Source organism: Carassius gibelio, chromosome A3 (assembly GCF_023724105.1).
Source record: "Carassius gibelio isolate Cgi1373 ecotype wild population from Czech Republic chromosome A3, carGib1.2-hapl.c, whole genome shotgun sequence".
Classification (NCBI taxonomy): Eukaryota; Metazoa; Chordata; class Actinopteri; order Cypriniformes; family Cyprinidae; genus Carassius; species Carassius gibelio.
In genome coordinates, this window is record NC_068373.1 from 12,379,485 (window position 1) to 12,407,154 (window position 27,670).

The 27,670-nt window shown below is 37.4% G+C and overlaps 1 protein-coding gene across 2 annotated transcripts in view; it reads left to right on the forward strand.

The window, feature by feature from the left end:
* Positions 1 to 27,670, forward strand: part of spop (speckle type BTB/POZ protein) — a 66,644-nt gene that overhangs the window by 38,776 nt on the left and 198 nt on the right. For both annotated transcript variants that reach the window (XM_052543968.1, XM_052543958.1), the window contains 9 exons: positions 3,246 to 3,579; positions 4,998 to 5,119; positions 5,238 to 5,389; positions 12,200 to 12,327; positions 19,528 to 19,705; positions 21,020 to 21,075; positions 24,296 to 24,418; positions 24,785 to 24,927; positions 26,752 to 27,670. The exon at positions 26,752 to 27,670 is cut by the window's right edge and continues 198 nt beyond it. In XM_052543968.1, the coding sequence (XP_052399928.1) occupies positions 3,502 to 3,579; positions 4,998 to 5,119; positions 5,238 to 5,389; positions 12,200 to 12,327; positions 19,528 to 19,705; positions 21,020 to 21,075; positions 24,296 to 24,418; positions 24,785 to 24,927; positions 26,752 to 26,896 (1,125 nt within the window). In that variant the 5' untranslated portion in view covers positions 3,246 to 3,501 and the 3' untranslated portion in view covers positions 26,897 to 27,670. The remainder of the gene's footprint in view (positions 1 to 3,245; positions 3,580 to 4,997; positions 5,120 to 5,237; positions 5,390 to 12,199; positions 12,328 to 19,527; positions 19,706 to 21,019; positions 21,076 to 24,295; positions 24,419 to 24,784; positions 24,928 to 26,751) is intronic.

Genomic DNA, 27,670 nt, shown 5'->3' on the forward strand with positions numbered 1-27,670 from the left:
ATCATCATTAAGCAAATACGCATTTATATCATTTAAACAAATCTTTGAATGACTAATGAACATTTAATATCACAAACTTTGCAAACTTACTCGAATACAGACGTGAGATCTTGTGATGTGTGTATCCAGCATGATCGCGTGTTCTCTGTGTGACGTTCGCTCTGTGTGAATTGAATGCTTTAAACTTTAAACTCATTTGAATAATTGATTTCAAATTATGCTGCGCTTTATGCATTTGCCCACTATTCATGTCATTTTCTCTGCTGTATGTAAAATGAATGTTACCTTGGCTTTATTTGAAAAATATGATTCCCTATGCACACAAACTTCCCAGAATACTTAGTGTCCTGTTGGTTACAGTGAAAAATACTTTGTCATCTAAAGTATAAGTATGTTTATTTTACACATCCATTGTCAAATGATTTCAAATTTCTTAAATATTAATTAAAATAAAAAAAATATATACTATATCTACTTTATATCGGTGATTCGTGAGTGATTATTGTGTTGCCTAAGGTGAGTTTGCGTTCACAGTGCCAATAGATGAGCATACAAAGACAACTGGAAATGAAGTTCAGAAAATAGATAATTGGAGACACATGATGGGAGACACGCACGTGGAAATTAATTGGCAGGAAGTCAGTGCTGATTTGAATTGCAAATGGACACCAACTTGTTCCCTGACTTGAATGATTAATATTTTATTGTTTTACTGAGTGAAATGCCACAAGTGTTTTTCAACAGAAACAAATAGCACAGTGGAAGGAGGGGGAAAAAGAGAGATTGGCTTAACTGATAATAATGAGTTACAAGGTTTTGAATATTGCCTCTGAACATTAATTTTGGTGTGTGTGTAGTATGCCTGGGCAATACATCCAATATTATTTGTTTTCATGGTGAATTTTCTGTATAAATTTTAGCAATATTGTGAATACCACAATTGTTTTTTAAATAAAGTCAAATTTCACAATGTGACAATTGTTGTCTTATATTGTCTCTTTTAACTTTAGTATCAAATATGGTGAATTGGTAAGTTAGAGTTCTGTAAATGCAATTGTTAATTGAATCAAATTTCAGCAACAGAAAATGTTTGAAAACAGAAAGAAAATAAAACAGTAATGTAGTTAGTGCTTGTCCAATGACATTTTGACTACCAGTGTCTGTTTTGTGCACACAATGAGAATAAGTCATAACAGGTTGTGTCTTCGGTGCGGATGCGCTTTGTGACCAAAATGATGCTAAAGTAGCAATATGTCAAATTTGTTGGGGGCGGTCTGTCGCCAATGAGCATTATTACAACCGGTTCTATTTATAGATGTTTTATAGAGTGTTATATATTATAAACACTTCACTTGCCCAGTTACCAAAATTTAATTATTGAATCTTTATTTTTGGCTAAATAAAAAAATAAAAAAATGGTGCATTACTGATTTTTAATAAAACACTTATTTAAAAAACTTTTGTCACACCCAAATATATCAATTGTTCAAGGATAAAATTTTATTAAAGAGTATAAATTTGTAGCATTATTACTATATATTATTATTTTGCTGCATATAAATAATTACATATTCTTCCTTGTCTTCGAGATGTTTATTTTTATATAGATTTTACTTCAACATTTTGAATCTGCTTGACTATTCAGTCAAAATGATTCTACCGCTAATTGGAAAAATCATTATTTTAAACTGTTTCAGAGCAAATATATAAATGTTGAGATCTATTTTCTGTGTTGTTAAATAGCTGAAAAATATTGGGTTATAATTTAATTATGACCCAGCCCTAGTGTGGAGCTGGGAAATGGACGAGTTGCTCTGTACTTCTGGAAACTCTGAAACTTTTGAATTGACCTTTTTGTTCTCCTAATATTTTCTTTTTTTCTCACCTCCCCACCGTACACTTTGTTTTGCACTTCATTTTTTCCACTCCACAGCTCCACCATATTCTCTCTTATTCTCTTTTTCAAATCGTCGCACAATTTACAGATGGTTCTGCCGGGCCGTGGTCTATCTTTTCAGTCCGATGCTAATTAGGGGAAAGAAACGTCTCCATCTCTCGCACGCACAGACGAAGGGATGTGCAGGTTGAGTGAGAAAGGAGAGAGGGGAGCGCAAGACAGTAAAAAATGGAGAGAGGAATGAGAGATGAAAGGGTGATGAGGTTGCATCAGATTGAGAAAAGAGAGGACAGTACTTGTATTTTTTTCTTTTAAGTTTAGCTAAAATCAAAGGTCCCCCAGTCAGCGTGTCTGGTAAATGTTCAGCTCTTCATAACTTTCTGATCTGACCAAAGAAAATTGTGCTCTTCTGTGAAGTAAATGAAAAAGTTATCTATAAGTGATTTATTTTAATAGAGATTTTTTCTACCTAGCTCATGACCGTTAGGCTCTTTGACCATGTGTCCTTTAAACATTTATAAATGTCATTTATGGAGCGAGAAATTTACTTTTCTGTTTTAATTGGTTATCAGTCAGGAACTTCCCTTGGACTGTTTTTATATCCATTAATTAGCCTTATTAATGACTTATTGTACTGTTTGATGAGTGGACAGTTTGGTGTTTCTGGTCAGTTCATTAATGGCTAGGGTGAATCCAGCTAACGATTAAAGTTCCTTAATTAGCAGCAACAAGAGGAAAAATAAGGATTAGTCCTGAGGTTCTGTTTATTTCTTTATATATTGGTCTGAAGAAAAAAGATTGAAAAGGTTCAGAGGTTTGAGGGGAATTGAACAAGAAGGCCAATAAAATAATGAATGTTGCTTTTCTCCTGGAAAAGAGAGGGAGGGATTTTCACACAAGGGAAAAAAATTAATAGTTTTTTCTCCAGCATTATAAACACGTAGCTTAACTGGTTTAAACTCGCTGTAGTTGCTGATGGTGCTTCCGAATCTGGTTTTTGCTCTGACACCAGTGGTAAATGTAGACGTATCAATCAGACGGAGATCAAACAGGACACAAGATGTGATGGTTTGTTTGATATAAAATATAAAAATATGACATGATATTCAATATAAATAAATAGTAAATAAGAGATATAAATATAATATATAAATAAGTATAATAAATAAGAGATTAATTGTGCTGTGTACAGCCTCATTGATTACAAACAGGACTTTGTGAGATTGCATAAAACTGAAATGAGTGACTTTTTTTTGGGATTATAATTTAAATAGTTTTTGAAAATCGAAGTTTAAAGATTTTGAAATAAGTTCTCAATATCTGTTTTTTTCTGTTTTCTCTGCTACAGATTGTAAAACGAATGAACTGGACGGCTCACTGAAAAACACCTCAAGGTTCTGCCTGTATTCCTTTTATGTTCTCTGGGTTACGCTGAACACAAGTGTTTGCCCGGATCCTGGCGGCGGCTGTGAAAAACACATGTGTGCATGAGCATTATTTGCTTTTGATTGAGAAATCACGTGTGTGTGCTTTGTCGGGGACGTCCTGCGGTGGCTGGCGTAGTGACCCTCCCCATACCCCACCCCCAACGCTCAAAACTGGCGATGTCCAGGGTGCCGAGTCCTCCGCCTCCTGCAGAAATGACCAGCGGCCCTGTGGCCGAAAGCTGGTGTTACACACAGGTGAGTGCGTGTGTGTGTGTGTGTGTGTGTGTGGGGGGGGGGGGGGGGGTTCTGGGTCAATAGGTGAATCTATATACTCTGAGACAAGGCTGCTCAATTCTGGTGGTCTACCTTCAGAGTTAATTCCATGTCTAATCCAACACAACTGAACCAGCCAATCAATCTTCATGGGCTAACTTGAAAATTACTGGCAGGTGTGTTCGAGCAAGACTGGAACTAAATTGTGCAGGAAGCTAGATCTTCCAGGTGTAGCAGCATTGGTGTCCCAGACACATATTAAGTCTTATCCGATGCTAAAAATGCCTGATCAACAGGCCCATGTGGGATCTGCATCCTTTTTGTTTTTCTATGTTGAATGGAATTAGAAGTAGTTTTGAAATAACATTTTAAAGGTAAAAAATTACCTTTATTAATTAACTCATGTTCTTTCAAATCCCTATGACTTCATTCTGTGGAACACAAAAGGAGTAGTTTATCACAGTGTTAATGTTGCTCTTTTACATTCTGAAAAAAAAAAAAGTTACCAGGCGCAGTTAAGCTTCATAAAGGAGCAAAACACACTCATAAAAGTCCCTCAAGTTTTCATTAAAAAAAAAAGTAAAAAAAAAAAGATTAACTGTTTTCTATTTGAATGTTTTATAATGTTTATTTTGTTATGTATAAAATTTATTCCTGTGATGCAGAGCTGAATTTTCAGCATCATTACGCCAGTCTTCAGTGTTACATGATCCTTCAGAAATTATTATGAAATGCTGATTTGGTGCTCAAGAAACATTTCCTATTATGTTGAAAAGCGTTGTGCTGCGTGATATTTTTGTGGAAACCATGAAACATTTTTTAAAGGATTCTTTGAGTAGAAAGTTCATTCAACAGAGCAGCATTCATTTGAAACTGAATTTATTTATAAGAATATAAAAGTCTTTACTGTCACTTTTGACCAATAAAACCCTTGCTGAGTAAAAGTATAAAAAAACAAGATTTTATATAAATATAAATAATATAGGCATATTACATAATATGAAATCTAATCTGTGTTTGAGAAAACATCTCTGTATGTATCTGAAGGATCTGTGTATATGTCTGTCTAAAGATATTTGGCTATTATCTTCTCTGTGTTCTGAGTGTGTGTGACTTCACAGGACCCTCCTGCGTGTTCAGAATCCCCTCGACTAGTGAAACATGTTCCATTAATGCTTTCATTTATCTTGCCATCATTCTCCCCCACCGTTTTTGTTTGAGGTCTTTATAATCCTTGTTCTACCCATCCTGTTTGTTGTCAGAACATGTTAAGATAAAAGGTGGTTTTGATGTGTTGCTTTTTGAGGTCTTGGCCAACACTTGCCGATCTAATGTAGGAATGGGATAAATGGAAGAATGAAGTGTCTTGTTCGTTATCTTGTGGGTTTGTGTTTGTCCAGATCAAAGTGGTTAAGTTCTCCTATATGTGGACCATCAACAACTTCAGCTTCTGCCGGGAGGAGATGGGCGAGGTCATCAAAAGCTCCACCTTCTCCTCAGGGGCCAATGACAAGCTTAAATGGTAAGATGGGGAGGAGCACACATGGATTTGCATCTTATTTTAAGTTGTCATTTTAAGTTCTTTATTAAGTATAAATCAGAGTCTAGCTGTTGATGTAGAATTCTTTGTGTTCGAGCAGGTGTTTGCGAGTGAATCCGAAAGGTCTGGATGAAGAGAGTAAAGATTATCTGTCACTCTATCTGCTCCTGGTCAGCTGTCCCAAGAGCGAGGTTCGGGCAAAGTTCAAGTTCTCCATCCTTAATGCCAAGGGCGAGGAAACCAAAGCTATGGGTGAGATGGCAAACTCTTAAGAATATATATATATATATATATTTTTTTTATTTAGTGAAGAAAGCAGTACCATAACGTAGATACTGTGCTTTTAGCTTCCTTTATTTAAGTTGTCTCTTGTTTCATGTCCATCCAGTTTCAACTAAAAATATATAAACCATTTTAAATAGATTTTTCAGCCAAAATAACTATAAATTTGAGTGATTTTAACACTTTCCCCAACATTGACGAGTTAATTTGAGTTATATTTTGGTGAATTGAATATTCAAATATTCATAGAGCAAAATATACTGTAGGCCATCAAATTTGAGTGAAAATCATCAAAATCGCTGTCGGTGGCTGGCAAAATAAATAAATAAAAATGCTGGCGGAGAAAGGGTTAAATTGCTCATACAGTGATTTTTGTCATGCCGTCCACCTCTAATCTAGTGTATAATTTGATCTCCTTAAAAAAAAAAAACACTGCATAAGTAAATTTTGTTCCCGCATACTCATCACAATCAGTTTTATGAAACATTTATTTAATCAGAGAGCATTTTTTTTCAGACTAGCTCTGTATGGCTTGATTCCTTTAGAGACCTGTAGATCCTACAGACACGAATACCTGTGAAACAAAGTTCATCTCAGAGTGGCATGCCTTTGAAAGTGTGATTGCTCTTGTATTTTCTGGAAAAGTAATAACATCCAATGTGAACTTTTCCCCTTATAATATTAAATTTTAGGCAGGCGGCAGTGTTTTAATTGGGATTTTTTTGGAGTCATGGCCTTCAAGTGGGTTTCAGAGGGTTTGGCCTTCAGTGGCACTGAATTATAGTCACTCAGTTGGAACAGCTTTATGCCTGATTTTGCTTTTTCTTCCAGCTTTTAAACCAAGTATTATTCATAGCTGGGGGTGTGTGTTTCTGTAAGGTGGTTTTGTTATTCTCATAGGAAAAATATTTCTGACATCCTGGCGTGGATGTTAAAACCTGTTGTGTGCGCATTTATAAATGAAATATTGAACAGATCAATATGCATACGATATGAGTGTGGGTGTGTGGTAGGTCAGTGAACTCTGTAGCTTGCAGGGTCATGGAGTTTATTTGGTATAGAGAAGAAATGGGGCAGAAGAAGTGTGTGTGTGTTTGGTTAGAAGATTTAGTATGCAACTAAACATTGAACTTTTTCAAAGAGTTAAAGAGTTTTTGCTCTCTCCGAAAGTTCAAAATCCTGCCATCATTTACACACCTTAATGTCAAACCCAATGAGTTTTTTTCTTCCATGGAACATATATTGTAAAATGTAAATGTGAAATGACTGTTTTCACTGCACCTACAATGAAAGGACTATAGTTTTCAAATTGGATATAAAAAGCAACAAAAGTGAATGATAAAGTGACTCAGTATGTTGTGCATTACAGTAAATTACGGCTGTTTTGAAGCCATATGATAGATTTATGTGACGAACAGACTGAAATTTAGGTGGTTCACCGATAATCTCAAATAATCAAAATAATCAAATAATTAATTAAAGTTAAGTAATCTTTAACTGCTGCAACTGATCAGGAGATAAATTCGTGAACCAGATTAGTCTTATTCATGACAGATTTATATATATATATTTTTATTACCCCTTTTTTTTTTGTACTGAATCATTTGCCAAGTGCAGCTGGGGCAAATGTCAAGGTTTTAATAAAATTTTAGTGTGTTCCTTACACAAAGCTGTTCTATGGCTTCAGAGTACATGGAATATAGCACACAATATTTTTGATGCCTATATGCTGCTGTTTTTGTGTCATTTTAGAGCACACTTCTGTTATACTGAAAGAATGTCAAGGGTATTCACCTTTTGTGCACCTTTTGCCAACCCCCCCCCCCCCCCCAAAAAAAAGATTTGGAAATGAAGTAAATGATGACAGACTAATTTCTGAGTTCTTTAAAGCTCTCCTCACTAAACATCTGCCCGTGTTTATAAGGGACTTACAGTAGATGCTTTCTCTTATCTTTGTTTACAGTGAACAGCAATGCACTAAAACAATGCAATGTTGTATAGTGCTGTACAAACAACAAATGCACATTAGCATTGAAAACCAATGTTCTTCACCATGTTTTATACAAGCCTGTATTAAATGTTATAATAAAGGTAGCGAGCTCCGTGTGGCCTGGAGAGATGAAACTGAGGTGCGAACGGCAGTCACACTCATCTTTTTGAAGAATCTCACATATGGGCAGAAAATCGGGAGTGAAAAAAGAGTGCCAGATTGTGGCAGCGAGATGAGAGGTTGAACAACCCCGTCTCTCATTATTTTCTGCACCTTAATTGGTGAGAAGGCACTCCTTGTGTTTTGCCCCATCCTCCAACTCTTTCCTCTACTCAATGCTCTCTTCATTTAGCGCCCCTCCGGAATTGGGGAGGGGGGTGACATGCTTGGGGCTTCCCCGGGGACGTGGGAGTGCCGGCAGCCACCGCACATTGATGGGGAGAGTTTTAAAAGCGGGACGGAGGATGAAAATATGGCAGCAGAAATTGCTCTATCGGTTCTGGATCATTTAGAATCCAATTTAATCCTGGCCTCCTCCTGGGGGAGAGCGAGATGAACGAGAGAGGGGTGGGGGAGCAGAGGTGGAGAGAGAGAAATAAAAACATAGTAAAGTGCTTTAATTAAAAGGGCTGTGAGAAGGCACTGGGACTCTGCAGCATGACTTGTGTTTATGGAGTCAGTCATGGGCATGATGAGGTGCAGAGGAACCTGTTCTTCTCTCAGGATCAGTATTCAGGTTTGACTGACAGATGAAACCAGTTTTAGGAATATATTTCAGTTCATGCCACATATTATAGACTCTCTGAGAATTAGTTAATCTCTCTCTTTTTGTGAACAGGCTTTTAGAAATCAAGTTGCTGAAGGTCAGAGGCATTGGGCTAATAAAGAAACTAAAGATTCACACAGTTGTGGATTGGATGGATGTTGGGTAGTGTATAAGCTACTCAGTTGACTGGTCTTTCACTGCATGCTGTGTGTAGTTATTAAGATGAGACTGCATGCTGGCAGATATTGATTCGGAATGTGCTTCATTGGCTATTGAGCGTTTGATGAATATTTACACAACAGAGCTTTACTGCTGTTGCTCTCAGCCCCGTGTGGCCTGTAGCTGTTAATAGTCTCATAGATCAACCTTTATAACACTGATGGTTTCACTGTAAAGTCACAGAAGGATGGGGATTTCATTTATAGTTTTTTAGCAACATGTGCTGAAGCTAATTGAGATGTGTAGGTCCGGCATGCACATTGATATAGAGTAGTTATAATAGTTATAAAATTATATAAAATAGTTCCTGGTAAAGTCAATTCAAGTCACCCGTCACATCTGTGCTAAAAGTATCTCCATTCAGCTGGAGGCAGGTGTTAATTTTAATAACCTACTATTAAACTGTGTCTGTTTTTGTTGCTCTCATATATATTTTTTAATTTAACAATACTAAGCTGGATGATTGAGTAAAATAGTGTGGTTAACGTAGCAGCTTAGTCCAGCCGAGAGCCACCCCGAGACATTTTTACAGATCTGATCGAGACAAGCTGATCAGAGCTGATGGTTTATCATATTAGGGAGTTAAAGGTGTTTTGCTCTCTGTCTGTTCGTATAGGAGTGTCAAGGATAGAGGACACGAGAGGATTGTGTTGATGCTGTTGTGAAAATCAGTCAGTTTACTCATGTTGTTGTTCTGACATTGTGTTACTAAACTCTCTATTAAAAGTCCAAAATGTTTTTGTTGTTGTTGAGATCTCACTATATCTTCATTTTTAGTGTAATGTTGCCAGACTTCTGACTATTCTTGTAAAATCTGTCCAATTTATAGCCTTTTCTGTAAAAGGACTGCTCGTTTAGACGGTGAAGCGACCATCTAACTAAAAGACCATCTGCTAAAAGATATAATTTGCTTGCTACTAAGTGGCTTGAGTATAATTCTTGGAATTCTTTCAAAGACTGGATGCCATGGTCCCTGCAAATGTTGGCATATCCAATGAGGAAATCTTCTTCAGTAGAAAAACCAGTGTATCCTGACACCTGAAAATGCATATGTGCAAGCCAACTGGATTAGAACGGGCTATTTCAGCCAACTTTAGCTTTGTGTGTTTGTGTGTGTGTGTGCGCAGTACGCATCAGGTCGTAAGTAGGCAGTCAATGGGTGTTTTGTCTGAGGCTGAGACTACTTGACACCCTCAATGTCTTTCTCAAGGAGTTTGAAATTGTGGTGCTGCAGTTTAAAATGGTTTGCTGTTGAACTCAATTGATGCATGTCCACAGAAACTCATCTAGTTTTGTGCGCTTACAGATGTGTTTTAAAGTATGGGCAAACAGAAATTGGCCTTTTGACCTTCCTGGCTTTCTGTGTGTGTATGTTTAGTGCATCTGTGATCTGAGCAACCTTCTCTCTTTCTTTCGTCTGAGTGCCAGGACATTAGGCACTGTGCCCCAAAACCCAGCGCTGGGGCCTGAATATGTATTACCACTGACTGCTCTTTCTATTTCAATGCTTTAACTCTATCTTCTCCCTCTATATATGCATAATCCATCTGTCAGTCCTTTTATTGGAGCTGTATTCTGTCAGATGTCCTGAAACACTCCTCCTTTCTGCTTGTGTATTAGTTCCCACAGAGGCCTGACCTTGGTTGGATGCCAACAGGAACTTGCCCTGCCCTCCTGCAATTGGTTAGTTGCTAGACGTCCCCAATGAAAGCACAAATTTAGCCACTGCCCTGATCTGACCCCAGACCTCCTCGAGAGACCAATCAGCGTCTCTCTTCTTTCCAACTCTCTCTCTCTCTCTCTCTCTCTCTCTCTCTCTCTCTCTCTCTCTCTCTCGCTCAGTCTTCCATTATGTGCATCTGTGGTCAAGGGTTATGCTTAAGCATCTGAAATAGTACTGTTTTTGGCCTTTTCTGTCATCAAATGACCAGTAAAGTGTGTTCATGCCCGTATGGTGTGGGGTTTAAAAATGTATGTTTTGAAATTCTGCTTCTCCTGTTTAATAGGTAAGTAACTTGATTTACGGAGGAGTTCTTGATTCTGGGAGGGTTAATTACCCAGCGGTCCATCAGCGTCTTCTCTAAAGCAGCTGAATCAAACTTGCCATCTGTGAACGCTCCTGTCTGTCCAATTCGAGACATCACATTTCATGAGCAATACACGCAGTCCTGGAAGCAATACTTCAGCAGAGGCATAACTTAGACCGATAAATTGGCTGATACTTGACCATTTTGTGATGTATTATTTATGTATGTCTCATTAAATTGCACTATAACCTCTTGTACTCTTGCTATATAAATCTGTAAGATGTGTCAGTTTTCTACTTATCTAAAAGACAACATTTGTAATTTGTTTTAATTTAACACAAATAAATTAATGCTTGGCCACAAAGTTAGTTTATTTATTTATTTACTTGCGTGACAATTTTGGACATTTCCCAACACCCCTTATCCCCCAATTTTCATTATTGTAAAATATGTGAATGTCAAATTTTCAAAGTGTTAATGCATCTAAAATACATTTTAAAATATGTAGTGTTACATCTGTGTAAAAAGAAACTGGAAGAGGACATGTACTCAATTATCACATTTCAAAAATACATGTTTCTAAAACTGGCTTTTTTTCCCCTATATGTCAAATATAGTAATCTTAATAATTATCATTATATTGACCATTCTGCTGTTGGATACCAGCAGCAGCTATTGCAAAGTAACTGTGACATAAGTTCTGATTTGAAGGGCCTTCCTGAGGCATGTCTTTGGTTGCCCTTCCAGTGCTCCCCCATTGCGTAGATATGTCTGACTGTCACAGTTGAGCTGTGAACACACAGCCATTTCACACCATGTACACACACCTGCACACACACAAACAAACAGCAGCAGATTAACCGGCAATGACTTGAGCCTCAGCTGCACTCGACGGACAGAGAAAAGAGGAAAGATGCTTCACTGGAGAACGAGTGTAACGCTTAGGAAGAGAGGATGTCACACTTGATAGAGTGGGCTTGTCACTGTGCAACATAGAATCTATTCAGCTCTCCTTTTTTTCGCTCTTCCTCACTTTTTGTGTCATGCATTTCTCTTCTCTGCCCTTCTGTGTATGAAAGCAGTGACTAAGGTGAAATCCTCCAATAAGATTTTGGTCAGCACATCTTGATTCAGCATCTACTTTTTTGTTCTTTATCCTTCTCTTCTTGTTCCTTTGTCTTCTTTTTGTTTTGGTTTCTTCACTTTCTTGTCTTGTTGTTTTTCCTTCTCTTGTAGATTCTTCAATTCTTATTCTTGTACCTTTTCATCTTCGTCGTCTTCCTTTCTCTTCCCCTTGTTCTCCTCCTTATTCTATCTCTTATCTCTTTCCTCTTCTCTTATTATATTTTCTAAATACCTTCCAGCATTGCTTATGTGAACCTGATCCTGCGGGTCAGCTGAAACATCTGCAGTCAAGATGGAGTGAAGGTTTGGACATAATAGCTAAAAAAAACAAATGAATTGAAGGATGTTTAAGTTGCTTTGAGAGAAACCGCAGGAGAGTGAAAAATCACAGAATAATCAGACTGGTTATAATGCACAAATTGATGGAGAGCAAGATTATAGACCTTGCCAGATAGGCAGAAAAGCCTCTTAAAGAGTATTTGGATTCAGATTAGTCTGAGATATGTATGAGATGTCTCGCAGAGATTGTTTTTGCCTCACTCTAATACCTGACTGAATTAGTGCTTGTTCTACATTGTGGTGAAAGTTCCTTCGATTCCTTCCACCTAATCAATTTTTGTGCCAATATGCTGTATTTCTTTATTTTTGTGCAGAGAGCCAGCGGGCGTATCGCTTCGTACAAGGAAAAGACTGGGGGTTCAAGAAGTTCATAAGGCGAGACTTCCTCCTCGATGAGGCCAACGGCCTGCTGCCTGATGACAAACTGACACTCTTCTGTGAGGTCAGTGATCCACGAACAATCATATGCTGCACTTCTTTTCATAGGTTTATGGTGTAATACTTATCAAAAGTTTGGAGTCTGTAAGTTCTAGTCTCATACTCAGCCAGGTTGCATTTTTTTGATCATTAAAACAGTTGTATTGTGAAGTATTATAACATTTTTAAATAACTTTTTTCTATTTTAATCTATTTTAATATATAATTAATTCCTGTGATACCTTAGCAACCAATACCTTAGTTTTTAGTCTTAGTTTTGATAAACAAAAAGTTAAAACAGAAGGTAGTTCAAAAGTGACATTAATCCATCCATGCTAAATAAAAGTTTTGATCATCTTACTGACCTCAAAGATTTGAATTGTAGTGTGCGAAGGGAAGGTTTTTAAATAAGAAAAAAAAAACAAATATTTGAATACACTGTTGAATTTGCACTATAGTCACAGACATTCAGACGGATGCTTTTAGTTGTAGCGTGTTTCTTTTTGCAACATTTTTTTATTTTTTGGGATACTGCTAAAAAGGTTGTTTAGATAATGTGTTAAAAACAGTGATAAAAAAGTCTCAAGGTCCTGGTTTTATTGGGCTGCGCTCCATTTAGCTGTTTTAGAACAGAAGAAAGTGCTTTATGTAAACACTCCCAAAGAAACCTGTCTGATAGGGGTCAGGTGAACCTGAAATCAACTTATTTATACAAGGTTTCCTTAAGACTAATTAGTCTGCTTGTCTTGAAAATGTGTAGTTTTACACATCCTAATCAAGATGGACAAACTTTCCTCTCCTCTTCCTCCTCTCTGCTCTCTTCCTGTGTCTCATTATTATTTCTCAGCATTGCCTCCTCCTTCCTTCCTCCTTGCACCATTCTTAACTCAGTTTCCTTTCTCATTTTTTTTTGCCTACATTTGAGGTGTTTCTCTCTATTTCTCCGTGTTCTGTTATGCGCTTTCTTTTTTAGGTGTTATCTCCTTAAATAAGGGCCTGAATATATCTTTCCGTCTCTCTCGCTCTCTTTTTCTCTCTTGTTTTAAGGAGAGGGGTCCCATTAGAGGTGAAATACTTGGTGTTGTTGTGGCCGGTGAGATGGAGGGATTTAATTCTAATTCTGGTTTCTTTTCTCAGCATTTTAAAGATTGCTGAAAAATCTGACTAATGACTCGTCAGTTTTAGCTAATGATTCGTTGACTTTGGTAGCAATTTTCTCTTGTCCGACCCACCTTTTCCTTTTCTCATTCCATTTCTCTTTTTTTAATATTGTTCCCTATATTCTCTCTCCTTCACCTGTACTTGCTTTCTCTTTCTTCTTTCTCTTTCTTCACCTCTCCATCCTCCAGCAGGTAGATTGCTCCTAGTAAATAAATGAGCTCTACACTTCACTCTCTCCATCTGACAGCAGCCATCTTTCACTCAGTGCAGCCATATGCCACACTGATATCTCTGAGATCCACTACGGCTGCAACATCTGCTGCTGATATATATGTACACACACACAAAAGTTTAGAAATCGTAGCCAGTTGGAGTAGTTCACTTGAAAAATTAAAGTTTTTATTATTTACTCACCCTCATACTTTTGCTCTAGCATCTTTTTTGAAGCTCAGAGCCTTAGTCTCCATTCTTTGGAGGTGTATCAGAATGAGTGATTACAGGAAAGTACATTTCTTCAAAATTTCACCTCAAGATTTTTTTAATGTTCATTTTTTTTATTGGTAGATTCCAATGAATTCATTTTCCAGATGTTATTAGGCATAAAGCTAAAAGGAAACAAATAAAGAAGTAACAATATAAAATAAAGTTGAATAGCAAATATAATACAATAAGTAAAAAAAAAAAGGATAAATTATTGATACGAGTTAAGAAAATAATAATAAAGATGAAGCAGCAACAACAGTGTTGATATTGTTGATTTTGAGTTGCCTCAGACTTTTACATTGCACTGTATGTTCCAAAGAGGTTTGAGTGTGACATGAATGTAAGGAAATGGTGATAATTTTAACTTTTTTTTGAGTGAACTTTCACTTTAAGATGAAGATTCTGTACCTTCAGCATCTGCTTTGTTCCTCTTCACCCTCAAAACACAGAGGGCTCAGCGGCGATGTGATGGAGGGAAGCAGAGGGACAGGTAGAAGTGCTAAACCGTGTTACCCTAATGAAAGTGCAAGAGGATTTGAATGAGTTAGTACTTAACATTTGAAATTTTCGCTGTGAACATTCATATTACATATGTGACAAACTGATGCGTTGCGATCTTCTGAAAACACCTCAAAATGCATTCGTCTTTACCTCAGTGTTGTACTTTTGCATCTCTACAAAGGGTGTTTTCAAAGTCAGGAGTCCCTTTTCACGGATGTGTGAGGTCGGTGGTCTCTCGACAGAAGAGTCAGCTCGCATGCATACATAATCACAGACAGTTCAGTGAGATGAGACGCGGATGCTGGTGTCAAAAGGAGGGAAAGAGAGGAATAAGATCAGGTGAAGGAGAAAAAGGGTTTGCGATCAGGGCCAGACTTGAACAGCTTGAGTGGAAATGATGCGTGTAAAAGCGTATGTGTAGTCTGAAACAGAATGACTGCATAAACACTAACTCTCTGACACAAACCCACAGCTGCTTGTCTCTCTGTTTGTCAGGCTCTCTCTCTCTCTTTTTTTTTTTTTTTTTTTAGGATGCAATGAAATAAATTGGACACATAGTTTTGACATCAGATATGCACCGTTTCTGATAGTTTTGGACATTGATCAAAATCCCAAGTAATTTTATATCAAACTAATGATATGTCATGATATAGTTATTTTTGCTTTAAATTTAACCTCAATATGATTTCTATATTACACACAGAGGTGGGTAGTAACGAGTTACATTTACTTCGTTACATTTACTTCGTTACATTTACTTGAGTAATTTTTCGGGGTAACGAATACTTTTCGGAGTATATTTAAAGATGGGTACTTTTACTCTTACTTGAGTACATTTTTTGGGAAAAATCTGTACTTTTACTTAGTTACTTTGGGCGACGCTCCTCTCGTTACTTTATCTTAATGCAATAAATGTTCGTCTACTTTTCTCTGGGCAATGAGCGATGCCCATTCGCGAATGATTCATTCTTTTGAGTCAATTCTGTTCAGAGGCTTGATCAAACCAATTGGCAAACGAGTGAATTGGTTCATGAATCAGTTTGAGTGATTTGTTCAGTTCCCTGCCGCACGCGCTGAGGGTCTGAAGCGGTTCACTCAGAGTTGTAACTTTTAAGATCATCAGCAGCGTTGAAACGGGGCTATGGAACTGCACTGAATTGAAAGCAAATCTGCAAAGGCTATTATTTGCTTGCGATGGAGATCCTTATTAGATGAACACCGCGTGTGCTGTCTACTGTTTAACAGGTAACGTTAATAACTTGGGCTACATTCGATTACAGTACACGATACCACTGTGACATTAGTTTGTTTTACGTGTAACTTATAACAGAGGGGAACCAAGTTGAATGCAGCTTCCAAAAGACCAAAAATAGCCGATTAAGATTTTATTAATTTTAATACAATCACACCGGCGTGAGTACGTTCAGCGAGTCATATCATCAGCTGCTAAATTCAGATCTGTGATCGCTTGCTGGCGCTGAGCCAGAGACAGACGCGTTTTTACAGCGCTGTGCATTAACCAATCACACACGGTTCTGTTGAGCTTTTGAATGCAATGGCCAATCAGAGGTGTTCAGATGAGTCATCGCTAAAGTGCCGGCGCTTCCTTCACTCGCTCACTGACTGAGAATTCGCCAGAAACAACAAAGTGCAGATGTGTGTACGAAATCTGTAAATAAGATATTGATTTCACAGTGTTAACAGTTTCAGTGATTTTAATGGGAGTTTCTGAGAGTGATTGAACTCTAGACTGTCAGTGAAAATGATCTTTAATAATGTAAATGTTATTTGCTCTCTTTCTGAACAATGAAAGATTAGAAGCAATATTTATATCACATTAACTTTCAGTGTTAAATTCACATTTAATATAAAATAAGTAAACAGACAGGGTTTTATAATAAATTACATAAATTGGAGTAAAGGCATATGAAATGTATACATTTATATACACACACAAATACATACATTTTATATATATATCTAAATAAAAATAGGCTCAGTATATATGACCTAAAGTAACTAGTAACTAACTACTTGAGTAGATTTTTTATCCGATACTCTTTGACTCTTACTCAAGTAACTATTCAAGACTAGTACTTTTACTTTTACTTGAGTAAATATTTCTAGAAGTACTTTTACTTTTACTTGAGTAAAGTTTTTGGGTACTTTACCCACCTCTGATTACACAAGGTAGTAATGCATTTTTGAATGCATGCCGGTGGAATTACACAGTTGCACTGTTACCCAGCAGCTGTAATCAACCGGGACTGGAGTGACATTCAGAACACACTTCCCATTACAATCAATGAAACTTTTAGAGGTAAGAGTGCAGGCTATTGTTTTCTGCTTGGTATCAATAATAATAATAATAAAAGACTGGACTCTGGGTAAACGACAGTATGAGTCTCTACCAGCTGATCTATTTCTACCTCCACATGCTGCTGTATGTATATATAGTCCAGCTGTATTTTGTTTTCAAGAGAAATGGAAAGGAAGGAATCGTGTTTTTAATAACATCTGCTAGACTATAATAGCTGTGTACACCTGCATCAGTTGATTTTGTTACAACTCTAAATGAGACGGCATAGAAAATTCAGCAATGCTTCATTAATGAGCAAATTACCTTATTTGATGTGATTTATTTTTATTTTTATAACACTACTTGATATTAGGCCACTGTCAAAACAAACACATAATAGCTTTGATAGACTGAGAGACATATCTGTCTGTCTGTCTTTGTACAGACGGACTCAAATCTGTATCTGTTGTGTTTTTTATTTGGGAAATGTTTAAGGTAATTCAAGTTTAATTGTCTCTTTCATTAGTGTGCAGTGGGGGTGTGGTTGTTATTAAGAGTTGAAGTGAGAAGATACAGTGTGGTAATTCTCTAATTAAAGTGTGTGTAAATTACACACTGCTTGGTTTGATTAATCAATGAATTCATTAGGACCTGGACAAGCGCATTAGCATGAGTAGTCAGGACCGCCGCTGTGTATTTATAGATGCAGGAAGTCACCTGGAATTATTGTTTCTCTTTTTTTGTTTTTTCATCTCGTCTCTTCCTCTTTCTGTCTCGTGTGCCCCTAATGAGTGAGTGATGAATGTCCACACATGGGTTTCTCTCAGCGAGTTTGAGTGCGTGTCGCAGGTTCATTAATCAACTTCAGCGTACCCACACTCATTTACACCCTCCTCCCTCATTAGTTTCTGTGTTTAGATTTACACACAGTAAACAGTTCAGTCATACTTGAGTCCAGACAGCACAGAGCTGCTCATTAAACTGATGAGCTTGACTTTAAAGAAGTGATCCTATTTCTAAGGCTGAAGATGAAGTCTTGTGATTGTAGACCGACAGATAGACAGAATCCCTGTCACTTATTCACCAGCCTTAGGACATATATTTCCTATTCATTTTCTCTATAAATATCTTCAATAATATTTAACTCTTTAATCTTCAATAATAACACTCGGGCCATATGATTTATGAATCATGATATTACAACTTTATCATGTCATGATGCCTTTTTGGTCATTTTTTGTGTTAGTTTGAAATATAAAAATGTTTTTTTATAAAATATTTATATATATATATATATATATATATATATATATATATATATATATATATATATATATATATATATACACACAGTACATACCAAAAGTTTAAAGTATAATACATTTAAAAAATATATATTTTAAATTGTAATAATATATCACAATATTACATTTTTTTTCTGTATTTTTGATCAAATAAATGCAGGCTTGATGAGCAGAAGAAACTTGTTTCAAAAACATTAAATGTAAAAAAAAAAAAGGTTGGCTCATCTGTCTGTGTCTTTCGTTCTTTATTTTAATTAATTTATTTATTTTTTCTCTCCTGGTGTGACTTTAGTTCAGTAGTTTTAATAGTGGTTTATGATGTTGTTTGTGGTGTCAGTGCAGGTGTTTTGGTGGTTGTTTCTGTTGTTTTGCTGGTATTGCAGTGTTTAGGGTAGAATTGATGTGTTGTGATGCCCATAACAGCTTGTTAGTTTTAGCTTTATGTACAGCAGGAACGGTGAACAGGAAATAGTTATGTTTTTTCTGCTCCCAAACCTGTCTTCATCTTGCTCGTTTTCTCGTCCTCTTTCCTTGTTTGTCCCTCTCCTTCTCCTCTGCTGTCTTTTTTGGTTTTCCTTTAGGGGAAAGTCTGCTCCTCCATTAAGAACATACAAGGGTCCTTGACATTTAATTTCCTGTTTGTGGTGCTCTTTTACCCTCTACCTGTGTGTCATACTCGCTCTCCTCCATCTCTATCCATCTCATTCTCACTCCCTTTCAATTTTCTTTTGTGTCATTTCACTCTTGTCGGCTTATAATCCCTGATTTTAACCTCACACTCTTCACCTTTGAGCATTTTTTGAGATCACTTTGCAGAGAAATGTACAGTTTTCCTGCATTACATTAACAGACTTTTCAGATTAGAAATGAACATTGGGTACTTTTCTTATGATGCTGTAGACGGGTTCACAGGTTTTTCTCATTAAAGAAATGTGCCTTACATGGCAGTTAACTTGGTGTGAGAGCCTGTGGCATTTCAGCATGTGTGTGTGACTCCTGGAGTGAGATAAATGAACCTACTTATGTCTGCGGGAACAGGTGGCTAAGTCAGCATGGTGGCCCGCCACACACACATACACACGCTTACACACACAGACCAGTAACAAATTGAGGCAATTTGTGTAAATTAAGAGATAACTAGACGGCTGCCCTTGTTGAACAGTCGTTGCAGTGTCAAGATCTACCATATTGGATCACATATGGATGTCCTTAAATGAGTCATTAAAATAAACATAAAAGTTAACCCTGTACACAAGGATGTCCTGTCTTTAAAGTTTGGTTGGCTTGTGTGTGTGTGTGTGTGTGTGTGTGTGTGTTTTGATGGCCATTACCATAAGCAGGGTGTCTAATAGAAGATTTGATCCATAATTTATGTAATTATATGTTTGCTGAGTGCTTTCATTATTATTTACTCAACATTTACTTGTCAGAATTTCTGATGCACAGCACTGATTTGGATTTGCTTGTGTTGTGTTAGGTGAGTGTGGTGCAGGACTCGGTGAACATCTCGGGTCAGAACACCATGAACATGGTGAAGGTTCCTGACTGCCGGCTGGCAGATGAACTCGGAGGACTGTGGGAACATTCCCGATTCACGGACTGCTCGCTGTGTGTCGCCGGTCAGGAGTTTCAGGCACACAAAGCCATACTGGCAGGTAAAAGTGGGAAACACACACACTTGCATGCATTTTTTTTTTTTTTTTGAGATTCACATATTACAAAAAAAATCACAACATATGAACATAAAAAAATTTCATTAGCAAGTTTATTATTAAGTTGTTGAAATCGTGTCACTAAATACATCTCCCTTCGTCTTCTTTCTCTGTGTCTGTGTTCAAAACCAAAGACAGCGGTCTTATTGCTCAGTCAGTCAGTCACTTAGCAGACAGCTCTTTAGTCTAAAGCCACCAGAGCTTTAGAGATAACCAAGTCAATATTTAATGCAGTGCCGATATCTTGTTAAAAATGAATCATAAGTTGAAAATGTAAATGTGTTTTCAACAGTGAGAAGTGAACTCAGCAGTGAGCTCTGTCAGACATATAACTAGCGCCCCACACGCGCAGGATTGTGGGATATCATAGGCAGCGAAAGAAGCATCTGTGCTTTCCTCAGTAATCGACCAGACAGAGGTATCTTAGATATGATGTTAGTTAACATTTGAATCCTTTCCTAGTGATGTGTACTGCCTGAGAGGGCAGATTCTTTTAGGTTTGAGAAGCTGTTCTCTCTCTCTCTGTCCCGCTGTCGCTCACGGTGAGGCGGGATTCCTCGTTATCTGCCTGTACCTGGGAGTGCTCATTAATCGCTGTGGAGATGGAGCTGATTGGCTGGTGTCTGAGCTGTGATTATTAGACTGTGTGTGTGTGTGTGAGGGACTTCACACACTCCTTAAAAAACGAGTTAAAGTTGCCCTAGACAGATCTGACTCTATATTCTGACTGACTGACAGAGAGTGTGAGGTCTGAGGTTAATCAGCCAAATGGATCGCCAATTGCACCAAGGCACACGTTGTCTGAGGAACAACTGTTAGATGCTTTGTTTTTGATGTTGATCGCTGAAACGTTTCCTCTGAATCTTTGTTCACCATCCCTTCATAAGATTGAACAAAAAAGCACTTTACAAATAAACCGAACTGATTACATCATTTGCCAAGCTTCATGAAAGCAGTACTTTTCCTTATAAAAGAATTGACAGTATTGTAGCTTTTTTCAGGTTTTTATAGTTGTTTTTTTTTTGCTTCATATCAAAGTTTGTGATGATGTGATTCATCACGGAGCTTGTTGCGTTGATTCATGGCATGAACTCTTTTTCGAAGAACATTTTGAAATTGCCTTTGGAGAACATGAATGGGAAAAATACTTGGGGAACCGAGGCTGCTGAAAAAGTGTTACACACTATTATAATTACCAGATTTGTTTTTTTCAGACATTTTTGTTGTTTATTAAATCTTTCTCTTTCACTTTCACAGCACGCTCTCCAGTATTCAGTGCTATGTTTGAACACGAGATGGAGGAGAGTAAAAAGGTGAGCCTGTTTCTTTATTTTAATTTTAATCGCACCTTCACTTCTATCTCACATTTTGTCTCATTATACTTCAAAAGCAGCGATGCAACTCCCATCCGTTTAGACCATCATAATCACAGAGGCCCTCACACTTATGTTCACGCACAGCTCGATGTTTTTCATGCAAGTGTTTTCCTGACATCTCATTTCTGCAGTGTTTATTTGTTTCTAAGTATATTAGCTATCTCCCAGCAGCACTCAAATCCATCCTACCTGTCAGTGGACTAACTCTCAGTCCAGCTGTGCGTTTGGTCTAATACCTCTGCATTTACAGAATTGCTCAACTGTAACATCTTCCTGCTTGTTTTCAATAGCCGATCATAAATCACTATGTGCCATTTTTCTTGTATGACTTTTTAATATGGCAGTTGTGTTAGGCCTGGTATATAATCAGAGCAGTGGAGTTTGTTCAGAGAGGTGTTAAAGATTGTGTGTGTAAATCGAGAGGGTAACCCATGTCTGTTTAAATGAAGACAGTATGTTATTTTTAGGACTGTAAAAGTTAACACTTGCAATTAGTGAAATGTTTCAAGCCATTTATTTAATTTGACATTCATTTTTTGTAATGTTATCCAAGTAATGAACTCTAATATATATATATATATAATTTTTTGCAGCAATGTTGTTATAGGTAATTACAATTGTTAAAACTATTAAAATAGTTTTTAATTCAAATAAAGATTAAATAATAAAATGCAAATATTACATTTAAAAAAGTTAATCGAAAATGCTGCATTGAACTAACTAAAAATAAGTTTGAAATACTAAAATGTATTAAATAAATCAATAATTGAACTGAAATTAAAATTATTTAGATCCAAAAGTACATATTATAAAAAAGGCAAAAATTAAAGCTACTTCAAAATATTAAGAACTCCAATATTATACGAATAATACTAAAATGACACTGCTTCCCCCTTACACTTCCCCTAACACACTTCCTGTTGTTCCTCTTATCATCATCAATGATAGTCCCATGCTTCACCATCTGCTGATTCGGTATTCCTCTGTCTCTCTCCTCCTGTCGTATCCCTACTTTCCCAGAGTTTCATCATGCACCGTTTTTTGGGACAGGATGTGCTTGCATTTGGGGTTTGTGGAGCAGTGAGATTTCCTGTTGTTCCTTTTACTTGTGTGGCTTATTAGCTTTGTGAAGATCCATGCAAATGTGTGAGGCTGAGTTTAGTGTTGAGAGAGAGAGAGTGTGTGCTTAATAGATAAATGATGGGATCTGGGGCTCAGTTTGTGTGAAGGCACGTGTTAAAGCGAGTGTGGCCACATGTACGTGTCACTGCACGTGTGTGTGTGTGTGTGTGTGTGTGTTTGTCAGGCTTAGATGATGGATGGGTCTCAGTTATTTGGCTGTGATGTGTGTAGAATATTGATTGATTTGATGGTCCAATTGAGAAAATCTAAAGAGAATTGAGAGGAAATGCCTGATCAGAGAGAAGGAGTAAACAGATGAGCCTGTTACACACACACACACACACACATAGATATATATATAGGTACCGAGAAAACTCATCTCTTGTAATGCCTCCATAGCAGACATCATGTCAAAAGGACAGTTTTGTCCATACAGTGAAAATCACTGAGGACCGAACACCTTTGACTTTCATTATATGGACCCCCCCCCCCCAAAAAAAATACCTTCTTCTTTTTGTGTTCCACAGAAGACAAATACACCACTGTTTGAAAGTTAGAGGTCAGTAAAATCTATGATGATGATTTGGTGCACATTTCTTATAAGTATTAATGTTGAAATCAGTTGTGCTGCTTAATATTTTAATTGAAACTGATATTTTTGGCAGATTCTTTGAATAGAAAGTTTAAAAGTGCCGTTTATTTGAAATAGAAATATTTTGCAACATTATAAATGTTAACTGTCGCTGTCGATCAATTGAACATTAAATAAAATAATTAATACCTTAAAATCTTACTGACTTGGATGGTAATGTTTGGAATTATATGATAATGAGTGAATCTTCAGTAATACTTTAAATGATTGAACACAATTTCACTATTAACTAATAACTCTCCCTGAATAAACTCCTAATTTGCTGCTTATTGATAGTAAGATATGTAGTTGTAGTAGTTAGGTTTAGGTATGGGGTAGGGTTAAGGGATCTAGACCATGTTCATGCAGAATAAGGCATTAATATGTGCTTTATAAGTACTAATAAACAGCCGATATGCTTGTAAAATGCATGCTTATAAGCAACTAGTGTATAGTGTTCCTCAATCTAAAGAGTTGGCGAGTTTTCATGTTTGGAAACCTGTACCTGTGTATTGTGGGTCACAGATTTGAATAAACAAAAGCATCACCACAAACCTGAATGTTCTTAGTGACTCTTCAGCTTCACCCAGGTAAATGTGTTGCTAGTCTTTATGATGGTACTCATATAGAAACGAAAGGGCAAAAACTGCAGTCTGCAGGGGGAGGGAGGTAAAACTTTGTTAAAAGTGTGCAGAAAGCCTGTGACTTCAGGCTACACAGACTTTTATTTTCTGTAATAGCCTTTAATAAATAGTTCTGTTTGCTTTTGAGTGAACTTTTTCATTTGACCTTGCTGTGTTTCTGTGTCTGTGGGTGGGTTGGAGTTCCTAACCGTTGCTGGATTAATTGGTTTAGCTGTGATGGACGGGCCGGGACGGAAAAGCCTTTGTTACCAGCACGACAATCAACAAAGCGCTTGTACTCCGGCAGCCTTGGGCACAAGAGAGAAACTCTCACAGCCGTCATTCTGGAACGCTGATCAGGGCAGGAACAAAAAAAAGAATGAGTCTTTCTGAGCTAGACATTAATTAGCTTTTTTTTGAGTGACTCTGTCCTTTTGTGTGTGCATATGCTCTTACACGGTGGAGGTCAGCGGTTGGGTGAATTTGGTGTAGGGTGCTCAAGGGACACCGTAGGAGCTCATGAGAGGAACTATTACGATTACGTCATGATTTACAGCAAATTCAACAACCTGAACGGCATCATTTCTAATTATACCCTATTTTAACCCTCCAAAAGCACAGTCAGTTGACTTTGTCTAATAATAATAATACTTCACTTTGGGTTCGTCCATCAATTTCCAAACATAAAACATTGCTGTCTGTGGAAGTTGAGGAGTCTGACCTGACGTTCTGTGAGACTGACTGTGTGATTGACTGGGTTCTGATGTGATCTGTTGTCTAGAACCGAGTGGAGATAAATGACGTGGAGGCTGAGGTCTTTAAAGAGATGATGTTCTTCATCTACACTGGCAAAGCACCCAACCTGGACAAGATGGCTGATGACCTGCTCGCTGCTGCTGACAAGGTGAGTAATGCTCGCACACAAGCACCACGTTCAGCTGAATACAAGCCAAACAGCATTTCCTCTTCTCATCTAACAACAAAAATGTGTGTGTGTGTGTATATATAATGTATTTTTTTTATCTCAAAATATTTGACATTTAATTGACTACATATATTTTTGTCTTCACACTATTGCATTCACATCACATTAGTTTTCTTGGCAGACCAGAATGTACATGTGTCGTAAGCTTCAGCAGCTAGCAAAACATGCTAATCTTATTTTAAAACGGAGCCAGTATCTGCCAACAGCAGTTCAACATCTGCTTTGTTTTGACAACACAAGCTCACAGACACACTTATTACTGAAGTGCAATCTCTCTGTCTTTAGTATGCTCTGGAGCGGCTGAAGGTGATGTGTGAAGATGCGTTGTGCACCAGTCTGTCTGTGGAAAACGCAGCAGAGATTCTGATCTTGGCCGACCTGCACAGCGCTGACCAGCTGAAGACACAGGCTGTCGACTTCATCAACTAGTGAGTGGTCAGGCTAGGAGTCCAGATTTCACTTGCCACACCACAAAAACAAATATAAAAAAAAATAATGAAATGATAAAAATGCAATAGATTTTTTTTTTTTTTTTTCAATTTGTTTTATTTTACTAGCTTGTTCAGTCTCTCTTTGCAGCAGCTTTATTGGACGGTGTAATTTTGAGTTCATTTGGTGGATGGCAGTAACTTGGCTGGTGTGAAACTGGACTGTGGCCATCTCATTTCAGCTCTCTCTTTCCCCATCTCTTTACAAAACACCCACCGCCTCAACAACAGCAGAGACGGAGGGAGATCAATAACACGGGCAACACAGAAAATAAACGTGCACACCAGCACCCCCTCCCAAACTGATTCGTCCTCTCTGCCCTTCTTTTCCTGCACTCATTTTTGCTGCTTATGTTATTGGTTTTACTGATGCACATAGGAGTTTTCCCACAGCGCCGGGCTCTGTCCAGCCATCACAGGACATTGACTGCTAGTGGGAGCATCCCCAACGCTCAGAAAAAAAGAGAGACATTTTTACTAATTAATAAAGTCAAAACAATACAGTGAAAATAGAGAAGTTTTCTATGGAGTTGTCCTTGGTTTTTGAACACGGTAGCAAACATGCATCATGGCCATTGTAGTCCAGAACATATGACTCTTATGATCTGATTGTTTTTCAGTTCCACGTCAAATGTGTGTCAACTTTTTAATTTAAATGAAATCCTGTCAAACATACAGCACACAAGATTTTGGTTCCATAAAAGACATTTCATACAGTGCTTAATCTTGGTAGTTTATATATATATATATATATATATATATATATATATATATATATATATATATATATATATATATATATATATATATATATATATATATATATATATATATATATATATAAAATACCAAGATTAAGTATAAAAAATATATATATATATATATATATATATATATATATATATATATATATATATATATATATATATATATATATATATATATATATATAAATATATATATAAATATATATATATATATATATAAATATATATATAAATATATATATAAATATATTATTTTTTTATTATTTTTTTTTAAGTACTTTGCACCAAATCACACAAAATAATTGCTGTGCATCTATTCACAAAAACCGAGAGATGCAAAACCAAAAGAGAAAATGCGTGAAGACTTCTAGAAAATATTTCTGGGAAATGTTTCTAATTTATTGCTGTTGATGCTGAATATTTAATAGTGCATGCTTTTTTCCATTTTCAAATTTGATACCTTTGCTGTCATCTACATCACTTACCTCAGTTTACTGAGGCACAAGTCGTAGTTAATGGCTTGTTCATAGAAGGAATTGGACCTTAAAATAAAGTGTGACCATGTTTCTTTATAATGTTATGATGTCCCAATTCATAAGATTTCGTTTTTCGTGTTTATTTTTAATTTATTTAGACAAAAAAAATTGTGTTAGCTATGACACAACCCCCTCCCCCCCATTTGCGTCCACATTATTTTGGAAAGCTTGTGTTTGTAACCTGTTGACTGTGCAGTGACCTTTTAGTGTTGGGGAAAGTGGAAGGCCTGCGGTTGACACTGCGAGCAAGTGCTGCAATTAATGCCAAGTGTTTGGAGGCAACAGTATAGTGGGGTTAGGGGGAGGTCGGCGTCTCACACACAAACACACTCCGGGTAAATGTCGTTAAAGGCCATTTTTTTGGTGTGTGTGATAGTGCAGTGCGAGTGCCCTCAGGGTGCTGAGCTCGGCGAAGAGGATTGTGCTCTCAATGTGTCTCTCTCTCTTTCTCTCTCTCCTAGCCATGCGTCTGATGTGATGGAGACCTCAGGGTGGAAGTCAATGGTGGCGTCCCATCCTCACCTGGTTGCAGAGGCGTATCGTTCCCTGGCCTCCGCCCAGTGCCCTTTCCTGGGCCCTCCTCGCAAACGCCTCAAACAGTCTTAGTGCTGTCCCTTACCGTTACCTAATCCGCACACCTACACACACTCACACAACTGCCTACAAAAGGGAGGGGAGGCGCTATTTTAGATTTACACCCCCCTCCCAAGCTCTGTCCCTTTAGATGCCTAAACCAGCTCTTGACCTGCCCCTCCCTTCACGTTATCCAGACAGACCCCTTTGCTGCCCTAACCGTCGGGTTTCTCAGTGTTGGGGAGAGTGGAGGCTGCCACAGGATGAACCCTGCCCAAAAACGTGGCCAATCTCTGCACTAGTCCGGCCATCTATCCCAGCGTTTCTGTGATTCTGTTGGACCAAGGACTCTTGAGCGTGAGTGGATGGATCGAGGTTGAGCTTTTGGTTGGGCAGTTAAACGTGAGATGGATTAAGACTGGACTTTTTACATAACTCTTTCCACTGGCACTACTGTGTTCTCTCCTTCACTGTGTGAACCGGTTCTCCATCTCCACTTCATCCCTCCTGATAGACCGATAGAAATTCCCCTTTACAGTCCTGGATGGAGGGATTTTTCTCTGAAAAGGAATAACTCCGTTATTGTTGAACTCATCAATAGGTAGCATGTGTCTTCGTAATGATGACATCAGCGTTCAGTAGATTCCTGTGTGACTTCATGATTCCTGTGTGGCAACAAACAGCTTTTTCCAGAACTGTCCACTGTTTCTTGAGAAATGTAAACATAGAACTTGTCATGAACTTTGACCTACGACCCACAAGCTAACCTGGCTACCAAATGGAGTAGTAGTTCTGACAGTCTTGGTT